General features: G+C 41.2%; 1 protein-coding gene across 5 annotated transcripts in view; it reads right to left on the reverse strand.

Moving 5' to 3' along the window:
* Positions 1-27,279, reverse strand: part of STARD13 (StAR related lipid transfer domain containing 13) — a 309,280-nt gene that overhangs the window by 200,558 nt on the left and 81,443 nt on the right. For all 5 annotated transcript variants that reach the window (XM_075084943.1, XM_075084952.1, XM_075084931.1 and 2 more), the window contains one exon: positions 26,602-26,724. In XM_075084943.1, coding sequence (XP_074941044.1) covers positions 26,602-26,724 — 123 coding nt within the window. The remainder of the gene's footprint in view (positions 1-26,601; positions 26,725-27,279) is intronic.

A 27,279-nucleotide genomic window follows, 5' to 3' on the forward strand; every position in this document is an offset into this window, starting at 1 on the left:
AGGGCCCCGTCCAATCTGACCTTGGATGTCTCTAGGGATGGGACATCTATCACCTCTCTGGGCAACCTGTTCCAATGTTTCACCACGCTCATTGTAAAAAATTTCTTCCTTCTATCTAGTCTGAATCCACTCTTTTTTAGTTTAAAACCACTACCCCTTGTCTGATCATTACAGGCCCTAGATTTGTGACTAGTTTTTCTGCCTGGACTAAAGTCACGTCCAGAAAAAATGTTGCACTTACGGTTGCCCTGTGGCTCAGGCAGCCTGAAGTGAGTGTGGTGGCATCTGTCGCTGCTGATGGTCACAGAGAAAGCAAGTTTAGGACTTTCAGCTCAATGCATTCAAGTTCTGTTTATATTTACTTCACACCAACTACCTCCAACAAATCTACATTTAATTTAACTACATAAAGCAAGTTTAGTTTTCTGGATATTTGATTATCTGATCTATTTATCCACACACATATTTATGCTATCAATGGCATGTTTAGCAACCATACTTTCTTTACATCTATATGCATGTATAAATGAGAAACATTTATGTCTCCTGGCCTTCCTTCCACTTATATAACTGTTAAGCTATGTGTTCAGCTATTACCCAGTTAAAACTGTTCTGATCCTAGATCAGTTACAGTTTGCTGCATCTTGTTTTCATTATGCTGTAAAACTAAGGCAGTGGAGGAGGATGGCTGTGAGAAAACCGTTTGTTCAATGAAGAACCCTGCAAAATTGCAAAAACGTTGAGCTCTTATGGTAGGAGCTGTGTTCTTCTGATAAGATAAGAAAGGAAGTTTTCTCCCTCTCCCAATGGAATGCAATTCCATTTTTACACACACACACACAAAGATATCAGAAGTAGATGCTGGATTTCATATCAGTATAAATATATCCCAAACCAATTAACTGTTGTACTATGTCATAAATATAGTTCTGCTTTTTTATGAGTGTCATATCTTTGCTGATTGAGTGCCAAAATCTCTTCTCAACCGTTTCACTTCCACGACAAATTGTCAGTATCCCTAGTGGCATGTATTAATGTATAGATGAGCAGGATCTTCATGGGATTACCAGCTGCTCTTCACATTTACATCTTTTGCCAAGATAATCTTTCATGATGTTTTCTTGAACCACTCAATTACATGGAAAAATCTCTGTAACGACTGGGCCTTGGCTCCCCTTGCTCTCCTGTGGAAATACTATTAAAGCATAATACTATGGGTTGGAAAAAACACATGGTGATATAAGAGTTGTCTCCGAAATATTTGGTTCCTTTTACAATGAAGAGCAGGCTCTGCATAGGGCCATATCTCTCTAGCACATTTATCAGTATTGTTATTAGTATTATCATATTAAGTATAGACAAAACTTTTGGTGAAGTACTCCTCATTTGACACATAAAAGATGCTCTGCATTTCCAAAAATCTTTCCTTGTAAGTATAAAAGAGACATCAGAAAACAGCATGTAAACAGTAGAGAACAAAGAATCGGCACAACTGCGCTAGGCTGGTACGCTACCGTGCGCAGCGCACAAGTGGCCCAACTCCCACCAAGGTTTTCCGAAACAGAGTTTTAAGAAGGTTTTAAAAAGAAGATTGTCGCCAATCCCCGGCTGTTTATAAAGGATTTTCCTGAAGCAAGAGGCCCCAGGTAAGAGAAATCACAAAGGAACTTCCTTATATCTAGGAATTTGGGCTTTGGGAACAGAGGGGTGGAAGGCGTGGGAGTGTGCTAAGAAGAGAATATGGTAAGAAAGGAACAGGCTGTTAACGAAGTTGCAAGTGAAAATAAAGACCTTATATTTGATAGAGCAAAAAACAGAGGCATGGCTTGAGGAATGCAAAAAGAATATGGCTGAATGGTGGATGAAGTAAATGATCTCCGCAGTAATGTTTGGTAGATCTGAGCGGCAAGACTGCACTCCTTTCTCTCACTGAGAAGCATTTAGCTCAGTGGCTCTGCTGAATCTGGAGGGATTACTTTTGTGATTTATCAGTCTCCAGCAGCAGACAGAGCTCCATGAACTTCAGTGTGATTCCTGTTGAACTGCATTCACCTGAAGCGTTCAGCATTGGGCAATGCATGTCAAAAAGAGTATGGACCAGAGCAGAGAAACAAAAAATGATCATGGATCTAGAAAATGTGAATTGCAAGGAAAATCTGATGGAATTAGGATTGTTAATTTAGAAGAGTGGGCTGAAATGAGAGCAGTTTTCATATGCCATAAAAAGAAAAAAATAATCTTTTTTCCACATCTGAGAACAAGAGGAAATGAATTTAACGTGCAAGAAAACTTCATACTACACTTCCAAGAACAAACTTTCTTATGTTAAAATATAGTGAAGCACTGGTTGCACAGTGAGACTGCGGGGTCTCCATCATCAGAGGTCTTCAAGAACAGAATAAACAAACATGTCTCAGAAGTGACATAGATCTACCTGATACTACACTACAGCCAAGGAAATGAAGTATATAGTGTAAAGGAATCCCTTAAAGCCTTTTTTTCTCTCTTATTCTATTAACCTTCAAATAACCAGTTTTAAATAAACTTGTAATACAAGGTATTCTTCATGACTTGATCAATATAATGAGATTTATACCATCCTTGAGTTTTATATCCATAACCTCACTTAAAATACTGTTTCACAAGTCCAAATACTGTGCTGTGTTTTTTCAAGTGTCTTTTGCTGATAGGAATAGGAGTCAGTTAGAGATCCAAGGCCTGAAATGGACCATTACTCTTCAGGTCTTGTTTTACAACGCACTGTCAATGGGAGATGTGGTACAGAAGTTTTCCTTGCAATAAGGTAAACAGTAAAGGTACAGTCATGCCAGAAAGGGATAGTTACCTGGGGTCAGTTTTGTCCCAGAGTGATATGAGGGAAGTGCCAGGTTAACTTTCCAGCAAGATGAACCACTCTCATAGTAACTGTTGCTGGTACAGAACTATCACCTTTCCTATAAATTAAGCCAAAACACATATACGATCATATTTTAATTTAAAAATAACTTTTAAAAAGCATAAATACTACCTGGTTCCCAGTATTTATGTTCCTATATAATATGGCTACACTTTACACAGAAATTAGGTATTTCTTATAATCTTCAAATGCAGCTTTGCATTTAAACTCTGCGGACACTGTAATATTTTCAAGCCTTATAATAAAGCTTCCTGGACAGTTGGAAGTGATTGACCTTTATGATACTTTGAGATTTTAGCAGGGTTGAGAGACTACAAAAACCAAATACCAAAGGACTCAAATTTGGAAAACACTGTTCCCATTCATGTCACCAAACTCACTACAGACACTTGAAAAGCAGTGATTAAAAATAGCTAGAGTAGATGCATGTGTGTCAAGCTGCAAGTGTTCCCAGAGGATAATCGCACAGATGTCCAAGCTCACACAACGGAAATTACAAGGCAGGGTGCCTGCCACTAGAGAGACATTTTCCTTCACACAGAAAATGGGAGACAGTCTTCAGAAAAATGCTGATGCCTCGTTCACACAGATTAAACGTTCAAGTCCCTAAGGGTCCTTATTCTAGCGAGAATTATGAGATAAATAAAAGACAGAGTATCTGAAAAGAAACAATTCTTCCAAAAAACCAAAACAGCATTATTGGAAATCTAAATACAAACAAATCGCAACTGAGGTCAGGATGCTGCTTTTAGTTCCCATGCCAAATCTTCCAAAATCAACAGTGTGGTTTGGCTGTATGTTATCAATAACTGCTTGCCATGCATTCATATGACATGACTCACTGACACTCAGCTTCCTTCCTGCACTTCCTTTGGCTCTCAAACATAGCTCTGTATTCAAACTTAATTAATAATGATGTCACACACCGGCCTCGCAAAGCAGCACAGAGTTAAGCCCTGTGCTAATGCAGGCAGGAGCCAGCAAGTAGGTACGGCCACTCAAGCTGGTGATGTGGTTGGCATTTGAGAGTCTGCCAGAGAAACACAGAAGAACATTAAGTTATTGAAATCTGAATTCTAAAATAAATATTAATGCTGGCTAAATTTTTTTAAAGTGTGTCTGAATGACTGAATCTCTCTGCCCCATTTCCAAACGCACGGATGCAGCTGAGAAGTCTGTGTTAGCAGGCAGCGTGGTTCAGGCACCTCAACATTTATAATGGTAATCTGCACAGTAAAAGCCTTCAGCTCTCAAACTTTCGCATTTTAATCAAGAGTGCATGGCACTTTTTTTTTTGTGTGTGTGGTTTTAAGAACCTCAGATTATGTCCTAAATAGAATTTTTATGTAATGTCTCTGAAAAATCAGTAGATGTCCAAGAAAGCTTGTTGGGACACCAGACAATATAGGATGAACATTAATAACAAGCTGTCTTTGCCAGTCTAGAAATCTCATTATTTTGGCAGGTGGGCAATACTTCACTGCAGCTGCTTTAAAAAGATAAAATAAAAATAGCAAGTTACTGCTGAAGATGTCAACGCAAGGCAGGTGCTTTAAGAGAACAGGTAGGCTACACTTTCTGAATACTGATTTCCAGGCTACTTTGCTGAATGGATATCGTTGTTTGGAATAACTATTTATTACAGACAAGTTTACCAGAGAAGTATAGCAAACATTAAATAACGTATAAGAACAAACAAAAAAGCTGCCTCACAATTTCTGTTTCCAGAGACAGCTTTGAACTGACTTTGCTACTGCTAAATGTTTTATATCAAAAGCTTTTTAGGTTCATAGTTCTTCACAAACACTAAGTAAAAATAGACATCTGCCCTTGAGTCTTAAGCCAACATAAAATATTTACAAGGATGGCATGACAACCAGTGTGCTTCAGCCCCTGTAAGAAGCTGGAATTCCCCTGATAAGTGGAGCTTCTGTGAAGTGTTATCATACTATTTATATCAAGTGTTATAAATGAAATTCTTACGCTGAGGTACATGTATCTAAAGAAAATGCAGACTACTTAAACAATATTTTTACTATTGATTTTCACACCAATTAACTTTTTTTTCCACCCACCAGCAAATTCTAATTGTTCCGCAATTACTTCTCATTTCTCTGAAAGAGCACATTAACTACATAGAAATAAATTGTTTTCCATGGTGAATAAACTGACTCCATGTCTATAAAACCATTTGCAATGGAGTTAAAATGTTAAGGACTCTTGTTAGAGTTTTCTGATGGATAAGGTGGACCTCAGTGGTGACCCATGAGCATGTCACAGATGAAGCATGGAGAGGGAATGAACAAGCTCTGTCAGATCTGTACAGATCCATGCAAAACCAGCCTGGATGGATGTGTTATGTATTCCTACATCAGAATCACATGACAGCATGGTGCAAAGACAGGCCAATGGCTCTGGGTCATTATAGCCAGATAAAATTAGGTTTGTAACCTCACTCTCAGTCCTGGATCGGTCAGCAAAGCTGGCAATGGAGAAGTAAGGATGCAGGATAGATATGATGGCAACCGTGGAGCAAGAAAGATGATAAAGAAGAGATACAGCAGACCTGAAGAGAGATTTTTGCGAGGAGCTGAAACAACAAGACACAAAACATTATCAATGTTCTCCAGTGAGGGATCAGTTATCTAAAAGTCGGGAACTAATGGTCTAGGTGTTTCTGGTGCTGCTGAACTTTCCTCCAGGCACCATGCTCTTAGGACTTGAAGGAATTCCTGTAGAAGGACTCTTGCTGACCTCTGTGGGAAGAATGTATCCTCAGACGTGCAGGACTAGAACTACAGCTTTCCTTTGCAGTGTCTTCTTGCATTGTGTCCGCAACACCGTTCCCAAATATTCAAGTAGCCACAATTTTGCCTGCTTTCCCATTACGAACAAAGCAATTTTAAGTTGTAAGTATATGTCTTAAATTATTGGTCCCAACAGTGAGCCTAAAACGTAGCAGTGATTTGCAAAACACTTGCAGAGAGCCTTCAGAGAACCAGTTAATGATAGGATGTCATATAATGTCAAAATGCTCATTTGGAAGCCATGAATCAAACAGAACAAACAAGTCACAACTCTAATCAACACCTTCTTGGGAGGAAAAAACAAAAAAATGAAGATATCTTTAACAATAAAAGACATAATGCCTGAAATTCCCTGGTTGATCTTTTGGCTTTCAATAGACAGAGTTCATCGAGAGTTCCTTGCATAAGGTGGGCTAAACAGAGAAAACAGATGCCTTCACTGCATCAGTACAGTTGCTGCATTCTTTGAAGCTCTTGTGATTTTGTTCTAAAGCCTGCTGGAGCTCATCATGCTTCTGCAGTGACTAAACTGCCTCCAGTAAGCCACTGTGCCTTATGCTTTCTCTATCCATCCCCTAAGAGCCCGTGTGTCTACTGCCAAGCTATCTCTATCCCCATAATTGAGATTTTGGTCTATTATATACCTTGCTGAAGAGTGGACTTTGATCATCACAATGTGAGATTTAGGGCATTATTTTTCAATATACAAAGCAGCATAACAGCACATTGGCAAAATGTCAGGTAAATACATAGGAATAAAAGGCAGTCTGGGCTCATTCCCACACTGTACAGCATTATCCTCAGGAGAAGTCTGGGGAGAGGAAATGTTGAGAAGGGAAACTCAGAATCAGAAGTCATTAGGGTCATAACTCACATGCAAGACAAAGCAAAGTGTTTACTTTAAAAATTATTTAAAGCGAGATAGGCCTGAACACGGCATTTCCCCAGGGATAGCTGACAGTCTCTGGCAAGCACTTAAGACATCCATGCTCCTGGGATAAAGTTTTTTGTAGACAAAATGCTACCAATATTGATTAGCATGAGAAGGAGAATTTAATTGATTTTCAAAAGCACATGATTTGTGAAAGTTCAAGCTACTCGAGAGAAGTGGTACCATGTACCAGATACTAAGATGGACACAGTTAGGGGATCTGGCCCTGTCTCTTTGGATTCTGTTAGAATTTAACAGGAGCAGAATTAGTCAGAAAATACATTATGCTGAGTAGTTTTCTGCAGGGAAAACAAAACAAAACCAGAAGACAGCAAACAAGCAAACCCCTAAACCCCAAGCCTGCTTTTCTTTTTTTTTGCCTTTTCCTTTTCTCTATTCATTGTGCATGAACTGCATACTCCAAAAAGTTTAAATAATTCAGAAATCAGAACCTGTCTTCCCCACTCTCAACTGCAACAGTGTTTTGTTCTGGATCCTCCCAGAAGGAAGGCCCACAAAAGGTCTTCTCCTCATGTAGCTCCCCTCAAAGCCCACTGGGAGTTTCAATGAAGGCAAATCTGCCAGGTATGCAGCACACAACGTGAGACAGGGCCATTTCATCATTCCAGGCAATCCATTGCCCCTTACCAGAAGGTTGTGCTGCCATCCATCGAGACCTGGACAGGCTGGAGAGCTGGGCCAAGGGGAACCTCATGAAATTCAACAAGAGCAAGTGCAAGGTCCTGCCCCTGAGGAGGAACAACCCCATGCACCAGTACAGGCTGGGGGCTCTGTTGAGAAGGCCCTGGGAGTGCTGGTGGGCAACAAGCTGACCCTGAGCCACCAATGTGCCCTTGTGGCCAAGAAGGCCAACAATATTCTGGACTGCATTCAAAGGATTGTGGCCAGCAGATTGAGAGAGGTTATCCTCCCCCTCTACTCTGCCTTAGTGAGGCCACATTTGGAGTACTGTGGCCAGTGTAGGGCCCCCCAGTTTAAGAAGGATGTGGGAACTGCTTGAGCAAGTCCAGCAGAGAGCTACAAAGATGCTCAGGGGGCTGGAGCATCTCCCTTATGAGGAAAGGCTGAGAGACTTGGGTTTGTTCAACCTGGAGAAGAGAAGACTGAGGGGGGATTTCATCAATACCTGTAAGTATCTAAAGGGTGGGTGTCAGGACAATGGGACTAGGCTCTTATCAATAGTGCCCAATGACAGGACAAGGGGCAATGGGCACAAGCTGGAACGCAGGAAGTTCCAGCTAAACATGAGGAAAAACTTTTTTCCTGTGAGGGTGACAGAGCAGTGGAACAGGCTGCCCAGGGAGGTTGTGGAGTCTCCTTCCCCGGAGATGTTCAAAACCCACCTGGATGCGTTCCTGTGCCCCCTGCTCTAGGTGTGCCTGCTCAAGCAGGGGTGTTGGACAAGATGATCTCCAGAGGTCCCTTCCAACACCTACCATTCTGTGATTCTGAAATATTTATATCTAGAGGTGTCTATGGCTCCTCCCCAGTTATTTTCACTGTATTGTTACCTCTAAGACCTCCAGAATTCCTACACACATTTCAGCTCTACTGGCAGTCACTCTAAAACTCATCCACTTTTGTACCTGAGGAGTTGTGTAAATTGCTTTTCCTGGCCCATCTTCTACACGCACATCCTACTGTGGATGTGGGAGCCGAACATTCTGATGATGATATGGTAAATCACATTGCATAGTTATAGTCACCTTAAAGGGAAAGCCAAACTTTAATCTGCCTAAGGGGAGTGGTTTAACAAATTTATATGCAGATGGAGCAAACAGCTAGTCATTGACAGAATAAATATTCCCATACTAAGTGTGTAACAAGGAGCTAAGGTATAGCGTGGAAAGCAGATGGCTGATCTGTGCAACTAAACATGCAGGTCCCAGTAGCCTCATTTAGGCTTGCAGCTGCCCTTTTTTAGACTCTGGAGGATGAAAATAACAAAAAAAAGGATTAGAAAAGACAAAAAAAGAAAGAATAGGCAATTCCAGCAGATCAACTGCTGATCCAACTGAACGAGAACTGCTAGATGATACACACTGGAAATCAGGATGTCCCAGGATCTGCTGTGTTGAAATGCCTACCACAAATGTGTACCTTTCAGTCAGACCAGGGAAACAGTTACCCTTAAGAGCCTTAGCGGTGTACTCCAGATGAGTGAGGTATCTTCTTATCTGCCAGAGTCCTTATTTTGCAAATGCAGCCTTTGCATACAGAGCAGGATGTTAACAGGGAGGCTACTGGATGTGAACCATGTTTTTGGGATGCCGAGTCCCTAAAAAGTGTAACTACATCGATTTTGCTGGGACATCTGTCAAGAGCACCCTGAATGCCTCAGGCAGCAGGGTTCAGGACTTGTCTTGCTGTACTAAGTTGGAAGGAGTAAATGGTATTACAAAGAATGTTATTTTATATATTCTGGGCTAGGTAGGAAGGCGCAAAGCAAGTGTTGATGGGAGTATACAAGAGAGTTTTGCACAGCAGGGAAGACAACCTTGTGACAAAGGGTGCAGGACTGAAGATCAAAAAATCCAGTTGATCCTTTCAGTACCGTGAGAGACCTCATGTGGGATAATGGGCAACCATTTGCATTCTGCCCTTCTGCCTTCCAGCTTCAAAATGAAGATAGTAAAGAACCTGAAGAGTCCTTCTTGGGTCTGAAAACCTAAATTGCAATTCACCTCTTTACATGTGGCCATTTTTCTCCTTACACAGAAAGCAGGGGATGCAAAAATTCCAGAGGCAGGTGAAATGTATTATTACAGAAATGCGTGTCAGGAAGTGCTGGGTGTGAACTCAGTCATGTTTACAGAATGCTTTCAGGTCCCCACACTAAAATGCTAATCATCGTTAGAGTTTATTGTTGAAAAGGTCTCACGAATGCTTTTGTACAAGCAAAAGAATACAATAATTCACTGACAAACCTACATTCAAGAAGCAGGCAAGGGTACACATTTCAGTGTTTTGTCCTCTTATTTCTTTCATGGTGATTTTTCAAAGCTATAAAAAATTTATAGCTTGGTTTACTGTAAAATTTGTTTTCAGCAAACACTCTCTTCAAATTACTGAATATTTCAGACATGCCATATGATACATAATTTTTTTTCCCACATAATGACCCCGAGGTCTTCAGGGCTGTAGAATGTCTGATACTGGTAAATCTTTCCAGAGCTAGGGGGACTTTTTAAACATAATCTTTCATATCTTAGAGTAATACATATCTTAGGGGGAAAAAAAACCCTCCCAGTTTGATAAATGCCGTACTTACAGTTGCTGTCAACCAATTAACCTCACTGTCCGGTTGTTAGTATTGCTAGGTGAAACAGACTCATAGTAATGGTTCTTCTGTGTACTTACATAAAGCTAATTCTTACTGGAAGAAAATAAAGCACCTGCTACCGGGCTATCAGGGGATGGATCTACCAGACTTGTTTGATATAATCATGTCTACCATGCATATGCACTTCCTATCAATGCCCACTCCTCCACACCAACCCTCCAGACTGAACCAGAAGATTTTTTTGTCATGGAGGCTAGACGTCCTCTAGTCCTTACTGCAGGCTTTTAGTTTAGTCTGAGAACATGCATTAAGCCATGGAATCCATCCCTACTATTGACTCTGTGAACCTTAGGTATGGTGAAAAAAATTCACCTTGAACTTCAACCACAGTGGGCTGTATCTCAAATTTGCTGGGAATTATGGATATTTACTTCTCAGATAAGATCACATCATGCTTACACCTGCTGTGAATGAACCAGAAGTAATTCCTCTGAGACCACTCCCAGGAAGCCCACCCAAACCACAGATGGACACTCCTTGGACACCACCACCACAGCCTCTGTGAAAAATGTTAAGTCAGTCCTTTTGCAACCACTTTGTAAGACTCCCCACTAAAGATCAATCTTGTCCCATATGCAGTGACTGGGTGGGGACCTTGGCCACTTCCAAAAGAGCTATAACATAAAAAAAGGCATTGTCCCAAGGTACTTTGTGTAAGACAATCAATGAAACCCACCACACTCTGCTTTCCCACACCCTAAATAAAAATACATTGCAGGAGGCTGCTGGACATTAAGTGTGTGAAACACTTGCCAGCCAAGAGGAAGGGGACCACAGGTACTCTGTAGGCTAGCCAGGACTGTGGGGAACAGGAAAACATTCTGATTTCCCAAAAGGCACAAGCTATTCGTCTTGGTGAGATTTCAATCAGTTCACAGCAGCTGGAACTCCGTATCACAAAGGCATACACAGCTGGAAAATTCGGAACCAAGATCAGTCTCTCTCATTATAGAGGAACAGGCCACCCAACTGAGCATGACAAGTATATAGAACCTTAATGTCCCCAGGAGCACTCTCAAAGAGGTGCATATAAGAACTAGTGGTCAGCAGAGAAGGTAGTATTTCTGACAGACCTTAATAAAAACATTTCCTATGGAGAGAAATGTCAATAAATTGACTCAGAGCTACCTACCATTCAAAACTTCCGAAGAGATTATGACAAAAGGAGGCTGCTCAATTAAAGAAAACCAACAACTGTGCAAACTTCTGTCAGCCCAGAACCTGACAGTCCTGACCCTGGGCTGAATCCCTGCTGTGAAACAAGGACTGAAAGACAAGTACTTGGTGAAGCTCCAGATATGCCTTCAGAAAAAAAACACCCAAAGAAAAACAGGCAAGAAGTCCTTGAGGCTTTGGTACAGGTACAGCTTGGGGATTAAAACTCATTATAACTACTTATTGCCAAAACTTTTTATTTTCCTTGTATTGCCACGAGGGCTAGGACTGGGGTGGACAAGACACCCTTAACCACCAAAACCAGGTTCCCTATTAAAAAGGATTCATTAAAAAGGTGGGGTACATTCATACAGCATTAAACCTAAAGTTTCAATCAGTTGTCTAAGCTCTCAATTCACTCTGTGAACAGACAGAATGACTGGTTGAAAAGCCAGTGCAACTCATCAGAAAACAGTCTGTAAGAACATAAGGATTTGCATCTCAAAATGCTCCAACTGTGCAGACCAGAATCACCGCTAGTCTAGAAAGACAGTTCTGTCTGACATCAAAGCACAGTTGTGTTAGGATTGCACTGGCTGAACTAGGAGAGAGGAATAATTTACAGAGCTGAAGCTATAGATAGACATCTCATTAGGCAGATTATCTCAGCTGAAATTTCAAGAACCTTTGGTAAACTATTTTTATACATGAATCAAGGCCGACTCCATAAAAAAACAGCTATCAAAAGAGGTCAAGGCTTTAGATTTCACACTGCATCCTGAACTGGTGTGTCAGCAGAGTGATGCTGAGTACCGATGTGAGCTGCCCCCTCACCTCGCTGCTGATGCAGAGGGAAGAGTGCCACCTACTGCGTCACTTGCTACGCTTCCAGCAGCTTCTGCCTGTCCTTCCCTGTCTCTGTCCCGCTGACCACATCTGATCCTCCTCTGGCTGCAGGGTATTTCAGATTGCTCCCAGATACCATGTGCCTGCCATCATCAAAGCTTCCTGCTGTGCTGTAATTACTGAAGGGAGTAAGGAGGCATTCAGCCTGGGAAACTAAAAGAGAATAGGATTCCCTTTTCACTTGCACTAGTATAAAGCTAGCAGGAAATCTGAATCAGGCTGCAGATCTCCTAGAAAACACTGTCTGGCCATAGCTGTGATTTCATGAATTTTGTATTTATCTGCACAGAGGTCCCTTGTACAGTAGGCACAGCCGCGGATCAAGTTTGGTCAATTAACACAAACAAACCAGGACACATTTCTTAGGACATTCTAGGACTGAGGTCATGCAGGCTACAGGAATTAACCCCATTAATAGGAAACATGTTACTTTTGCAACCATGATCAAGGAGAAGATGAAAGTGAACACTAAGGAACAAGAAAAAGGTTCTCTGTCTTTTTGTCTGCCTGGTTATCTTCTTTGTTTTTCTTTTATTCTTTCATTTCACCATTTTCATGAAGCCTTTGCGCTGAGAAACAAGTAGCCTCCTTTCAACAGAAAATGTTAATGACTTACTCAGTTCTTGGATTTCTAATCACTCAGAGTACTGCACATTTCTTCAATACAAACCATCGAATTTGCAAGTCTACCTCCATCTGAAGACCCTTTCAGTTACCCCTAGGTGGGCCATCACCATCACTGTACAATCCTTCTCTGAGTTCCAGATTATCACCTTTTTCTTTTTTCTTGGTACTGGTGATGGCTGGCTTATGGAGGATAGCATACCACTATCCACTTCAGCTTCTGTGCAACTCACCAGTCAATGTGCATTACAGAGAGCCCAGATTTTGCTACAGCCTCAACTGCTAAAACCTTTCTTGGGTTTTTTTTTTTTTTTCAGATGAAGCTGTAAGACACATAACTAGCTCTGGACATGCTCAAAATAACGTTTAGTGTGCAGGTCAAGACACTAGATGGAACAAGCAGTCTGGAAACCAGGACCTACAAGAAAAGGCTAGATAAACCAGACTGACCTGAGGAAGGAAGGCAGAACGGAAATAAGAGCATAACTTGTTCTGCATATTGATGATGAACACAAGAAGACATTTATAGCAAGGAAGCATAGAAAAACTTTCTAATAGTAGGTGGGTGTCATGGTTTTAGCTGGGATAGAGTTAATTTTCTTCACTCTAGCTGGTATAGTGCTGTGCTTTGAACTTAGCATGGAAAAAAAATGTTGAGATAACGCACAGATGTTTTGGGCTGTTGCTGGGTAGCACTTGTACTAGTCAAGGAGATTTCTAGCTTCCCATGCTCTGCCGGGTGCACAAGAAGCTGGGATGGGAGGGGGCACAGCTAAGAGAGCGGATTCAACTGACCAAAGGGATATTCCATATCATGTAACGTCATGCCCAGTATGTTAACTGGGAGGAGCTGGCCGGGGGAGGGAGGCAGCAATCACGGCTCGGGGACGGGCAGCGTCGGTCGGCGGGTGGTGAGCAGTTGTATCATTTGTGTTTCTGTGGTTTTTTTTTTTCCCTTTCCCTTCCTTTTCCATTTTATTATATTAACATTATTGTCATTATTATCATAATTATTATTATTATTATTTTATTGTAATTATTAAACTGTGCTTATCTCAACCCACAAGTTCTTTTGCTCGTCCGATTCTCTTCCCCATCCCACAGGGGTGGGGGGGGAGTCAGCGAGCGGCTGCGTGGTGTTCAGTTGCCAGCTGAGGCTGAACCATGACAGTGGGGTACTGAAACATCATCTGAACAGGCTCTGTAGTCTGTCAATGGGGGTCTTAAAATAGGAAGGTGGACAAACTTTTGTCAGGGTTGCATAGGTATAGCCAATTCTGATTTAATACAGGGGAATAGCCTAGAAGTCCTCCTGAGGTCTCTCGGACCATAGTTTGGTTCCAGTTCCTCCCTGAAGCTGTGCTAACTCTGTTTCAGTCCAGATTCACAGCCTTACATGCGAAGTCCAATTTGTTAGCTCAAGTTTTAGGACACACAAGTTGCTCTGGAAATTTTCAGTTAAACTTGGAGCGTGCTGGCTAACCCAAAACATTCTCAAGCTCTACTTTAATGGCTTATCTGAAAATTCGCATTAGGACATTTTGCAATACAGAAGCTTCAGGCACTTTTATTTTCTGAGCACTTTGGTTTTGTATCAAGTGATCAGTCATCGCAATATTTAAACCATGTAATGCCAATTTAAAGAAGGCCATAATTATGACACTTGGCTGCTTCAAATAATGTGTGACCTTTCTCCAACTGTGGATTATCAGCAGGCTTCATCTAACAACTAGCAGTTCATCTCAAAATCACTACTTTACCACTCTCTGTTCAGTTCTGGGAATTTACCAAAATGCCATCTGAATGGTAGCTACATAGAAACCTCTGCAAACAATTTTTCTGAAGTTGTACTTCCCTCCATACACCAAGAAATGATAGGAGAGAACTTTTCCAAAGCTCTTGTCTGTTCTCCCCTGTGTACATCAGGCGATTATAGCAGCAAGGCTTCCACTTCTGAACTGTCTCCTGCCCAGAACAGGAAAAACTGGCTTCTGTAAAAATAAATGGGAAAATGGAAACACCAGAGAATATCAAACTACTTTCTCACTCTTGCTATGTGTTTTGTTGGAAAGAGCTTTTTGGTCTGGAGCTCCATGAGAGCAAGGATGAAGGCTGCTGAGGAGCTGAGCTCTCATACTATAATCTAAGGCATGGGGTGTAGAAGCCCTACCCCTCCTCTGGTTTTGGATGTGATTCATGACTCGGGGCCAACAGAAGACTTGGGCTCATACCACTTCACCGCACCATACTCCCTGATTGCCGTGGGACACATGCATGGGCTCCACTCTGGGTAAGGGAATAAGTCCTGTGTAGCACTGATCCCTCTCTAAAAGAGCTGAAGCACTGTAGAGGCTTCTGCATAAGCTGTTTAAACACAGTTCAGTGAGGCAACAGTGCACAGAGGATTGGCTGCTAGAGCCATAAAGCAAGCTACCTGTGTACAGGGATACTGTTAAAAAACCTGAAGTCCATCAAAAACATATACATACTATATATATATAAAAGGTATATATACACACATATATACTTGTGTATATATGAAAGATGCATGTACATATGTGTAAAATATGCCTTTTTTCCTTTTTTCTTTCTGAGAAAAAGAAGGAGGAGTTACAGAAACTTGTAAGAACGGTCCTGGAAAATGATTGGCTACACCTGAGAGAAAAAACCAACATACAGCTGTCTGAAAAAGCTGCTCAAGTCAAGCAGAATCCTCAGCCTTCCCACACCTACCAGCCTCAGTGCACATCACTTACACAAAGGACTGCATAATCCTATTTCAGTACTGTGAGATACTGTACATCCCAGGACAAGAGGGTGACAGTTGGGCAAAGATGCCTCCTCCCAGCAGAAGCACAAGACAAAGTTGTACCTTGAGAGGGATTATCTCTGTTAAGAGAGAAGGGATGCACAATTTGCTGTATTCATTTGCATAAAAAATGCTCTCCCTATGCATTGTGCTGGCCTCTGTCTCTGGTCTGCTATAGATTGAAGTCCCGTCTTCCCTAGCGTGGGAAACGGGGGAGAGCAGTCTACAAGCTCTCCAGAGTACAAAGAGCCTGGAGGCTTGTATTATGAGAGACCTTTGCACCACTGCTTAAGTGGGACTAAGGGTCCAACTCTACCCAAACTCCGAAGCACCAGACAAGCACTTCTGTAGTCCAGGCAGGACACATTTTTAACTGGTAATATTTGAATCTCTCTGCTTTCCTCTTGCTGTGAACAACTATTGTAAAAGTCAAAGGCTCCAGCTCAATTGTGTGTGCTGTCCGATCAACATGCGAAGTAGCTGAAAGAACCCTGCCTGAATAAGAATGACACAAGTCCCAAAACAGGGGCCAAGATGGTAAAAATGAGTAATAACTACACTGGAAGAGAAATTACTTCGATAAAACTATACACATAGAACATATCCACTCTTTTTTTTTTATGCTGTTGTAACAAATATATCACAGGGCCAGAATAAGAGTAAGCAAAAACCTGACAGATAGGTAGACAGATAAGGTATGATTGCACATGCCTCCCTGAAGAAAACCATGCTCAACAAATCCCACAAACAAGAATACAACAGACAGTCTGCTAGGGTCCAATCCAGCACATGCCTGCCAATCTCACCCATGGGAGCCAGTGTACTCTATTGCCCGTTCTTTTCTGTGGCTGCTACAAAACATAGTAGAAATTTGTACTGTCACCCAATTAAATAAACGATGTGTTGCATCTAAAAGCATGAGCCCAGCTGCTGGTATAAAACATGCAAACAGAAGAAAAGAGAGATAAATTGTTTCCCTTTTGCACTTCATTGAGTATAAAGTTAACTGCAGGGAAGTAAGGTTATCTCTCTTCATATTTGCATACGCACGGTATAATTTACTGTTATGGTTCCCTATCGCCTCTTGTTACGCATTTATGGAGATTCTTATTTTGACAGCTTGCATACCATATCTACTGACAAAGAGTCCGGACATTTCAGTCTGTCCTTGAGAAGCAATGCATTTCTGAGGCTGTGTACTAACACTGAAATGTAAGTCAGCAATTTTAGTGTCTATGATCAATTAGATTGCACTGTTACAAAATGTGATTGTGTTCCTGCAAACAGTCAGTGTTATCAGAAATAAACAACAAAAGCCAGCTTAAGATTACTGGTAACTTGCAGTATAGTTATTACAAAATAATTCAGCTAGAAGATCTGAAAATTAATATAACAACAGATGTCATTCTGGAATATTGAATATTTCAATTTACATATGATAAATACATCTATAAAAGCCAAGTAGCATATGTAGGCTTAATTTGGGGTGTATATATTAACGAATCCCTGCCTGCCCGCAGCTCTCGTTTCGTCACTACAGCTGGACCTAGATGGCAAATCTCACCGAGTGAGCTTGGGACAGTTATTATGAGACATGGTCAGGCTAGCTCAGAAAAATGCTCGCTCAAATTATTTTGCTGGCAGTCTCTTCTCACGGGGTTTTAGCAAAACCACCATGAAACCCAGCTCCTCTGCTGTGACTGCCATCCCTGGTGGGCCTGCTGGCTGCCCTTGCAGGCATGGGTCACCTCTATTTCCCAACTGCTCCTGTGGTTGCTCGCTTGTTCAAAGCTTTTCTTACAACATAAACAGACATTATCAGTTTGAACTACATAAATACCTGTGTAATGCCTAGCAATAAAAATAACCAATTCTAGTCTCCTCCCAATACAGATTTGGACTTCCTGCACCTTTTGAACTATATGAAATGAACTTTACTCCACAATGAGTTGGAAGCTTCCATTTTACTTTATATTATATACAAAAATGCATATAAATTATCTGGCCTATATCTATCCAATAATAATTAATTAAATTATTCCTCAAAGCCATTTCATGAATAAGGATAAAGAAGCTCTCTTTCCTTTCTTACACAGGTAACCCAATAAGCTTTTTAAAAAAATACATAAAGCCTGTCCCTTGCCTCCAAATAATCCTTATGCAAATTAAAATAAGGAATCTGATGCAAAACACTCTAAAAGGATACAATTAATGTAATTTAAAATTAAATAAGTATTTTCATAGGTTGAGTGACTCAACTGTAACTGTTCAAGGTAATCTTAATTGGTGTATAGCTACATTAGGATTATTATCTTCAGCTGTCTTCAACATTTTCGTCAGAAAAAATGTAATTGAGCTAATAATTAAGAAAAAAGTATGTTAAATATTTTATTTAAGGAATGTTGTGAAATCTGCCAAAGAAACTATTCAATAAACACTTTTTGGTCAGTTTTGAAGCACACCATAATTTGCTCCTCAATGAATCAGAATGATCTAAAAGATTTCATTTCCTTGGAACTGACACTAATATCTCAAGAGTCTCATCAATTAAGAAGACAGGGACTTCTGAGACCATCTGGAGTTCAGGATTACTACCACCAAGAAATAAAACAACCCCTCCACTATCCAGCCATCTGCGTGCAGAATAGTTATCACAGAATCACAGAATGGTAGGGGTTGGAAGGGACCTCTGGGGATCATCTTGTCCAACCCCCTGCTTGAGCAGGCGCACCCAGAGCAGGGGGCACAGGAATGCGTCCAGGCGGGTTTTGAACGTCTCCAGGGAAGGAGACTCCGCAACCTCCCTGGGCAGCCGGTTCCACTGCTCTGGCACCCTCAATGTCTTTTTCTTTAAGGGACAGGCAAATGGTGCAAGATGTTAAAGTCTCCTCACTAAAATACTTTGAGGGAGAGGGGAGGGGGAGGGGGAGGGGAGGGGGCCATTTGCCCTTCACTCCCTATTAGCCTCCTTGTTTCCTCCTGGAGTTAGTACAGGCTTTTCCCTGTACTATGAGCGGACAATTAATTCCTCTACTACCAAGAAACTAGTTCATCTGAAAGTGGGGAAGATTCTGTCTTTTGGGAGCACTTGATCATCTCAAAAAGGCATGCAAGTTTAGAGTGCTCCTCGGCAAGAAGGGTAACCTCCTCACTGTGAGGGTAAAGCAGGAGAGGAAAGGAAAGGCAGCCGTCCTGCTCAGAGGTGAGAAAAGTCTACCGTAACGGCATACAGCTGGAAGAAGAGTGTGTCACTTTACCTATTTCACCATGCCTCTGTCCCAGCAGGATACTAGTCATATTAAGTACTGAAGGAACAAGAAAAATTCTGCAAAGATGATGTTTCTGGCTGCCTGCATCTATACTGGAGAGCTAATTTGCTGACATTATTAATATCAACATTAAGGATACAAAGAAAAGTAAGTGCTTGACAAACCTGGTGGCTTTCTATGACAAAGTGACTTTCCTGGCTGACATGGGGTGGGCAGTGGACACTGTCTACCTGGACTCCTCCAAGGCCTTTGATACAGTCCCCCATAGTCTCCTCCTGGAGAAATTAATGTGTTATGGCCTAGACAAGTGGTCTGTGCAGTGGGTGGGGAACTGGCTGACAGGCCGCACCCAAAGGGTGGTGGTAAATAGCTCATTTTCCAAGTGGCAACCTGTCACTAGTGGAGTCCCCCAGGGATCGATATTGGGCCCAACATTATTCAATACCTTTATAAGTGATCTGGATAATGGCATCAAATGTAGCCTGATGAAGTTCACTGATGACATCAAGTTGAGCGGGGAAGTAGACACTCCAGAAGGGAGAGGAAAATCTCTGCAGGGAGATCTGGATAGGCTTGAAGAGTAGGCCAGCAAGAACCTTATGAAGTTCAACACGGAGAAGTGTAAGGACATGCACCTGGGAAAACATAATCCAGGAGTGCAGCACAGACTGGGATCCACCTGGCTGGAGAGCAGCTCTGTGGAGAGGGACCTGGGGATCCTGGTAGACAGAAAGCTCAACATGAGCGAACAGTGTGCTGCTGCGGACAAGAAGGCCAACAGGATGCTGGGTTGCATCAAAAAGGGCATCGCCAGCAGAGAGAATGAAGTCATCATCCCACTCTATTCAGCACTTGTCAGGCCACACCTGCAGTACTGGGTACAGTTCTGGTCCCCGCTCTACAAAAAGGATGTGGACAGGCTGGAAGGGGTCCAGAGAAGGGCCACCAAGATGATCAAAGGACTGGGAAGCCTGCCATATGAGGATAGGCTGGGAGAGCTGGGTTTGTTCAGCCTTGAGAAAAGGAGGCTCAGAGGGGATCTCATCACCATGTACCAGTACCTTAAAGTGTAGCTACAAAGAAGACGGAGACTCTCTTTTTACAAGGAGTCACATGGAGAGGACAAGGGGGAATGGACACAAGTTGCTCTTGGGGAGATTCCGATTGGACATGAGAGGAAAATTTTTCACAGTGAGGACAGTCACCCATTGGAATAATCTCCCCAGGGAAGTGTTTGACTCGGCCACATTGGACACCTTCAAGAGTCGTCTCGACAGGGTGCTGGGCCATCTTGTCGAGACTGTGCTCTTCCTAGAAAGGTTGGACTAGATGATCCCTGAGGTCCCTTCCAACCTGTGATTCTGTGATTCTGTGATAAGTCACATGACTAAATGACGCTGTTTGAAATTTTTTTTGCAAGAATGGGAATGATTGGAGTTAGCAATCCTTATGAGGAAGGATGGTCTGGAGGCAAAAACACAGGCCTAGGATTATGTATAGATTCTGTTCTTGATCATGCTGCAACCCACTAGCAAGAAAGTCAATGAAGACCTAATTTCTACAAAGACTTTTGCATCTCTTATCTGCCTCAGCTATGCTATTCATACAAGGAGCTAAGAAGAGACAGAAAATTTTAGCTCCACAAAGCCAAATAACTGTGTCTTCAAGCACACTCTTTCTTTGAAAAAATGGAAGGTTGAACATTAAGTCTCCCTCACTCAGGTCTAGACTTCTTATTTCCTCTTCTTGCACTTCATGGATCATACAAAGTGGCCCGACAGCAGAATGCGCAGAGAGCTCTCTGAGGTAAGAAATCTTTGCCCAGAGGTTGTATAAGTCTTCTTGGGGCTTTATTATCAACTCTGTCAATGAAGGGAAAAGTCAGAGTAAAGCACAGTCTGCTTAATCTTCACCTCGGGAAACACTCCCTACTAGATAATGGACATAACTGCTGCTATAAATTGTACTGTAAACCTATAAAATTTATGACTGCATCCAGCAGTGATAGTGCATGAAACTTATTTCAGAGCCAGGTTATATACACTTATCTTCTAATCTCCAATGAAAAATGAAGACTCTGCTTACATATTTCATGGAGAAATGAAGGAACAGCCTAAGGTTTGTAAATACTTTAAGAATCTCAGATTCTGAAAGAGTGCTTAGTGGAAATACAAACTGTTATGACTTGTCACATTATACCTTCCTTCTGCACTGGACGTTGGCAGCTATTTGATAAAAGGCTTGTCACACATGCTCACTAATGGAATAATCTCTGATCCCTGCTGGACCAGGGGCAGCAATAATGAAGAAGTAGTGCATGAGTAGTGATTTTCCTTCAGCTGTTTTACTTTTGAATTTCTCTGGTCTCAGACAATGTCAAAGGGTCAGGTCAGGCAGGCATCACTGCCTACAGAGAGATAATGACTACTACAGTCATAGATTATGGTATTACTAGTTTTACATTTCTAAACAATGTCAGAAGATATCAGACATCTCTGGAACCTTTGACCTAAACTTTTAGACACTGTTTATAGCATTGAATAGTATTTCTCAGGAAAAAAAAAAAGACTAATATCTTCTTAAAAGAATCACACTTTTCAGTCATGTGGGTTACAAAGCATTGTTTTGCTTCACGTTTTCTGAATCAAGTGACTTAGCACAGATAAACTAGAGTTCTACAAACAGTTCAAGCTACCAGAAGCTGGCACTGATGCTGAAAGAAGCAATTCACCCTGTCTCACCTCCAGCACCAGCCTACATATTCATGTGGCTGAGCAGTGAACAAGGCCGAAAACCCAGGTTAAAACAAGCCTGAAACCTGTAAAATAATTTTAGCCCTCTTGGTTTAATGAACTCAAGCTGTCTGTGGAACTAAAGCATGAGAAATCAAAACTGTGATCATCAACTGTACTTAAAAAGAAAACATAAAAGCAGACTTACCACAGATAAAGGAAAAAGCCCACCTTGTTACCAATATACGAAATTTTGTTTCCTTGCTAATGCACAGAGTGCATATAGCAGAGGATATTGTGTTATCTGCAAGAGCTAGAGGGTTTTCACACCACCCGGTATTAGACTTGTAAGTTAGACCATCCAGGTCTCAAAGTTTCCTCTGCTCAGTGCATGGAGAGGCAGGCACTGCCCATCAAATGCCAGGTGGTAACTTATACACCATGGGAGGGATTTAGCTCACCCAGCTCTAAGCACCTATGCCTCAGCCAGTCACTCCAGCCTCTTCAAATACTCAAACATCAGCACTTTGGGGGTGTAAAGCACTTAAACCAGGTGACTTACATTCAGACAACTACTTCAGGGTGAGATGGATCTTGCCGTAAAAGTGCTTTTTTGTCTCCATTAATGGAATCTCTATGATGTAGACACAGACTTAGGAATGCCAGCATTTGTCAGGTGAAACTTTGCTGTTTGTTTCTCAGACACCTGACTTCTCTACCATCCTAGGTACATATTTCCTTTAGTACCTCACAAATAATGTTTCAGTGAAGCAACTTTTTGGGTGGAAGGAAGAAGAGGAGACATGGCACGACATATCATTGTCCTAAAACCATGATTTTCACTATTATTCTACCAATATGTTACAAGTGTGAGTCATCTTTTAAAGACATATGAAAGAATACCTACTGTGACAAAAGTTTGCCAAAGAAACCTTCATTGCACCTTTTAAACTGTCAGCCTAGCTGGTATCCATGAAAGTGTGCAGCTAACATCACTGCCTTGTATTGAGAATTGAACACAATCACAGAATGGTGGGGTTGGAAGGGACCTCTGGAGATCATCTTGTCCAACACCCCTGCTTGAGCAGGCACACCTAGAGCAGGGGGCACAGGAACGCATCCAGGTGGGTTTTGAACATCTCCGGGGAAGGAGACTCCACAACCTCCCTGGGCAGCCTGTTCCACTGCTCTGTCACCCTCACAGGAAAAAAGTTTTTCCTCATGTTTAGCTGGAACTTCCTGCGTTCCAGCTTGTGCCCGTTGCCCCTTGTCCTGTCATTGGGCACTATTGATAAGAGCCTAGTCCCATTGTCCTGACACCCACCCTTTAGATACTTACAGGTATTGATGAAATCCCCCCTCAGTCTTCTCTTCTCCAGGTTGAACAAACCCAAGTCTCTCAGCCTTTCCTCATAAGGGAGATGCTCCAGCCCCCTGAGCATCTTTGTAGCTCTCTGCTGGACTTGCTCAAGCAGTTCCCATATCCTTCTTAAACTGGGGGGCCCTACACTGGCCACAGTACTCCAAATGTGGTCTCACTAAGGCAGAGTAGAGGGGGAGGATAACCTCTCTCAATCTGCTGGCCACAATCCTTTGAATGCAGTCCAGAATATTGTTGGCCTTCTTGGCCACAAGGGCACATTGCTGGCTCAGGGTCAGCTTGTTGCCCACCAGCACTCCCAGGGCCTTCTCAGCAGAGCCGCTTTCCAGTAGTTCAGCCCCAGCCTGTACTGGTGCATGGGGTTGTTCCTCCCCAGGTGCAGGACCTTGCACTTGCTCTTGTAACAACTGTGTCCTGCATAATTCTCTACACATTATTGATGAACTACAGCATCCCTGCTATTTGTAACATTGGTCTTCTCCCCTGTATTTGCTAATCTCAATAAACTATGGAATATTTGCTTCTCTAAATGCCTGGGTATATGAGCTCCTGGGGAGTAGAGACAGATAAGCTCCTTTTGACCTCCTGACTCAAAAAAAATCAGAAGAAAAACTGGCTCATCAAAATACGATGGGTCTGATTTATCTCTTTGTTACTCCCAAGTTATGTATTATACCACTTGGATCATGGGAGTCAAATGTATGCGATCTGGGTGTGACATAGAAGGAATTAGGCCTTTCTGTCATTTGGATCCATCCTCTTTACTGTAATAAAACTAACTTTGGCATGATCTTTTTAAAAAACATAGAAAAGTCTCTATCTTAAGGAATAAGCAGTGAAAATTCAGGTATTGGAGAGAAGACAGACACGCAGACTGCATGCCTGGAGCTAGACATGGCATTATTTTTATTTGCCTGAAATATAGCATATACACCAAAAGCAGCACTTTGAAGGAAGTAAAACATTTTACTCTCCTGAAGGAAATTTGCAAACATGCAGTTTCAACATTTATGCCTAATTTAAAGCACTGGCCAATTCAAAAAACAGCCCAGTAATTTCTGAAGAAATTCTGTGCCTCCAGTAGGTTTCTAGACTAGATGGTGCCCTAAGCAACAGTAGCATTTTCTGCATTACACTGCTTTTACTACAGTATTAGAAACGTTTGATACAATACATGGAGTGTACTGACAAAGATTCGTGGAACTGCTATTTATTGTACTAGTATTTCCTGAATTTCAACAAAAAGAGAAATGTAGACTTCAGAAAAGAAAAAAAATGCAAAAGTTACTTTCTCTGCCTTCTCTCCTACACACTTCTAGCCAAATAACAGTATTACTGCAACATCACTTCAAAAATATTTACACAGTACTAGTGGGAAGGCAGTTAAGCAACGATACTTATACATGCCTGAACATTTGCCTGAGGTAAAAAACAAACAAAACGTTGGCAAATATCTTACCTTTTACTGAATTCTACTATCTATTCCAACTAGAACAAGTGACAAATCAGAACAAATGTTTGTGCTTTTGCAGAAATGGAAAACAGCAAACATTTTCTAAGGAAAGGAAATAGCTGGTGGGAAGACAATAATGTTTTCAATTAGTAAGCAAGTGGAGCCCAGCTTCAAGTTTCCATTTCAATGAACAGGAGTAGGCTCATTCAATGAAATACAGAATTTGTATAGGGGCACACATATCGTTCTTTGGTAGATGAACGCCATGACAGTTTTAAAGATACCTTTAATATAATAGATTTTGTTTTAAACAAAAAGGCATAGATAACTTGAAATAAATACCTCATTAGGAGAAAGAGAATTGCTGAGCTATTGACTTAATGTGTAATTATTGCCAAAATCTAATGGCTTTGGGATTACTTAAAAGGATGGTGGCATATGCAATGCCAATATTTGAAAATGCCTCTGAAGCTATTTGTGGAAGAGATGCTAGTAGGACTGATATGCATGGCAGAAAATTACCAGAAAGCATGCTTAAGAACAGAATAAGCACACAGATAGTAACACAGGCTAACAGGGAAGCATAAATGCGGCTTTTGCAGGCCATGTCTCAGTAACCTAGACAAGTTCTTTGAATGATCATGCAGATGTGGGTGATTTGCCTGCCAAAATTTACTTCCGTTTCAAAAAGCTTCTGATGAAGTTATCTATCAAACTATGCTGTCAAAGAGGAAACCCAAAAGACATCAAGAAATAAAAATGTTTTTTCATTGCTAACTAAAAGCAAAAAAAAAAAGGTTAGGAATAATTGGTTGCTTTCTTTGACAGTGAATGGATATTACCTGACACTCTCACAGACATATGTTCAATACATTCATAAATTATCTGGAAAATGAAGGAATAAAAAGGGACAGAGTTTTCTGACAATATTAAATTATAGAGGTTAATAAAAACAAAAACTGACTTCCAATTGCTGCAAAAGGACCTCATGATGTTGAATAAGCATAAAATAAACAGGCAGATAAAATTCAATACCAATAAATACAGTTAGACACAAAAATAAAATCCCAGTCTCAGGTATTCACTACTTCCTACAAGATTTCTAAGATCCAGTTTTTCATGGTACAAGAATTGCAGCCAAATTAATAATCCAGTAGCAAAAGTACAACAAGAATTAAGTGTTTTTTCCCGTATTCCACAATTAAACTTTGGAACTCGTTGCTACAACATGCTTTGAATATCAAAAGAACAAATGAATACAAAAGACACAACCAGCGGCAAAGACGACCCTTGGGGGCTATTAATTACAGAACTCCTATATTGTGTCTGGCTTCAATGTGTCTGCGAAATAAATATCTCAAAGGAAGTTGAGATGGCTCACTAGCTGCTCACCCTGTTCTTACACTTCTTTCCTGAACATCCAATGTTGGCCACTGCCAAATAAAAGATACTGGACTATAAGTACCTTTGATTCAATCCAGTGCAGCCATTTTTATGTTGCGTGATGATCAAGGATACTGCTGGCACCCAAGTAAATGAAAACTGAGAGGCAAAACCATCTGAATTTTGGAATCAAGACATCCTAAAATAGCTTACATTTAGCTCCTGAATCAAAGTGATTTGAGAAAACCCTCTGATAGATTTTAACAGACTTTGATTGCAGACTACAGCATCACCTTATAAAAAAACTCAAATATTTCTATTATCGGTGTCACAGTTTTGCCTAACTAGCAATTGGTTAGAAATAGGGCTTAACTAAACCTCCAGGGCTGACCACTTCTGCCTACAGAGAATGCAGGGTGGAATCCACCCTGACTGGGTCCTAACCAACAGCCAATTAAAACTCCTAAGAGACTAATTCTAAAATAAGCAATGAAAAAAAAAGATGCTGTAGTTGATCTGATGCCTGGAATCCATCACATCTAACCTCTAGATGAGATTAATTACGCTTTAGAAATGCCCACTCCTTTCCATTGAGTATAAAGGCAGTCCAAGTGACTTGTTCAGATGTAGAAGTCTTCACTAGAGTTATCTAAAATAAGATTAGATGCATCTCACAGCCCTGGAGCCTCACTGAAGACTGACTTAACTTTTATCTGTACCCCTTTTGCAAAGCAAACTCCTCTGCACAGTGCAATATTTGCAGAACAAGTTACTTCGAAGAAATGCAAGAAAAATTTTAATGATAAATAGTAAATTTTGAGGTTACTGAACCTGCGAGTCAGAGAAAGTGAATATGCTGTGGCTACTTACATCGGTTTTAGGTCGTGCTCCAGCTGACACTGGGTCTAGATCCTGGCAGTCTGCTCTTCTGTTTTTCCAAGATCCCTTTCCTTGATGATCTCCATAAAAGCCTGCCTTCACTTGAACAGGAAACTGTAAGAGAATTTTTAAAATCCTGTAAATAAAGGCAAGTCACAAATATTTTTAATGTGTACTGCAAGATAAAAACATTGGAATTTCATCTTTTTAAAGCTTTTTTTCTCTGATGTAAGGTAAACATTTGGCCTGAATCTTTTTTCTTGAAACCACCTGCTGCATCATTTTTACATTTTGCTCAGTTAGACATCCACATATTATGCGAAGTGGTTTCCTTAACAGCTAGTATACACAACTGGAGAACTAATAAATAGCAGTACACCTTCTTAAATATCAAGGAACTGAATCACCTCTACCTTAGAAAAAGAAATGGTTTTATTCAAATTATCTAAAACAATCTTGTCATTATATTTCCTGTTTGTTTTTCTAACTTAAACAGAAACCCAGTAAATTCCCATTTTCAAATCACAGACGCTGAACTTTCCGAATCCACTTTTCCCTGTCCCCTAAATGTGAGGAGATCTCACTTGATTGCTCTGCTTCCATGCCATTTTTTAGAAGATGCATGTCCTAACTCTAGGCCATCATGTACTTGGCCACACTGAATGCAAT

Source organism: Phalacrocorax aristotelis, chromosome 1, assembly GCF_949628215.1.
Source record: "Phalacrocorax aristotelis chromosome 1, bGulAri2.1, whole genome shotgun sequence".
Classification (NCBI taxonomy): Eukaryota; Metazoa; Chordata; class Aves; order Suliformes; family Phalacrocoracidae; genus Phalacrocorax; species Phalacrocorax aristotelis.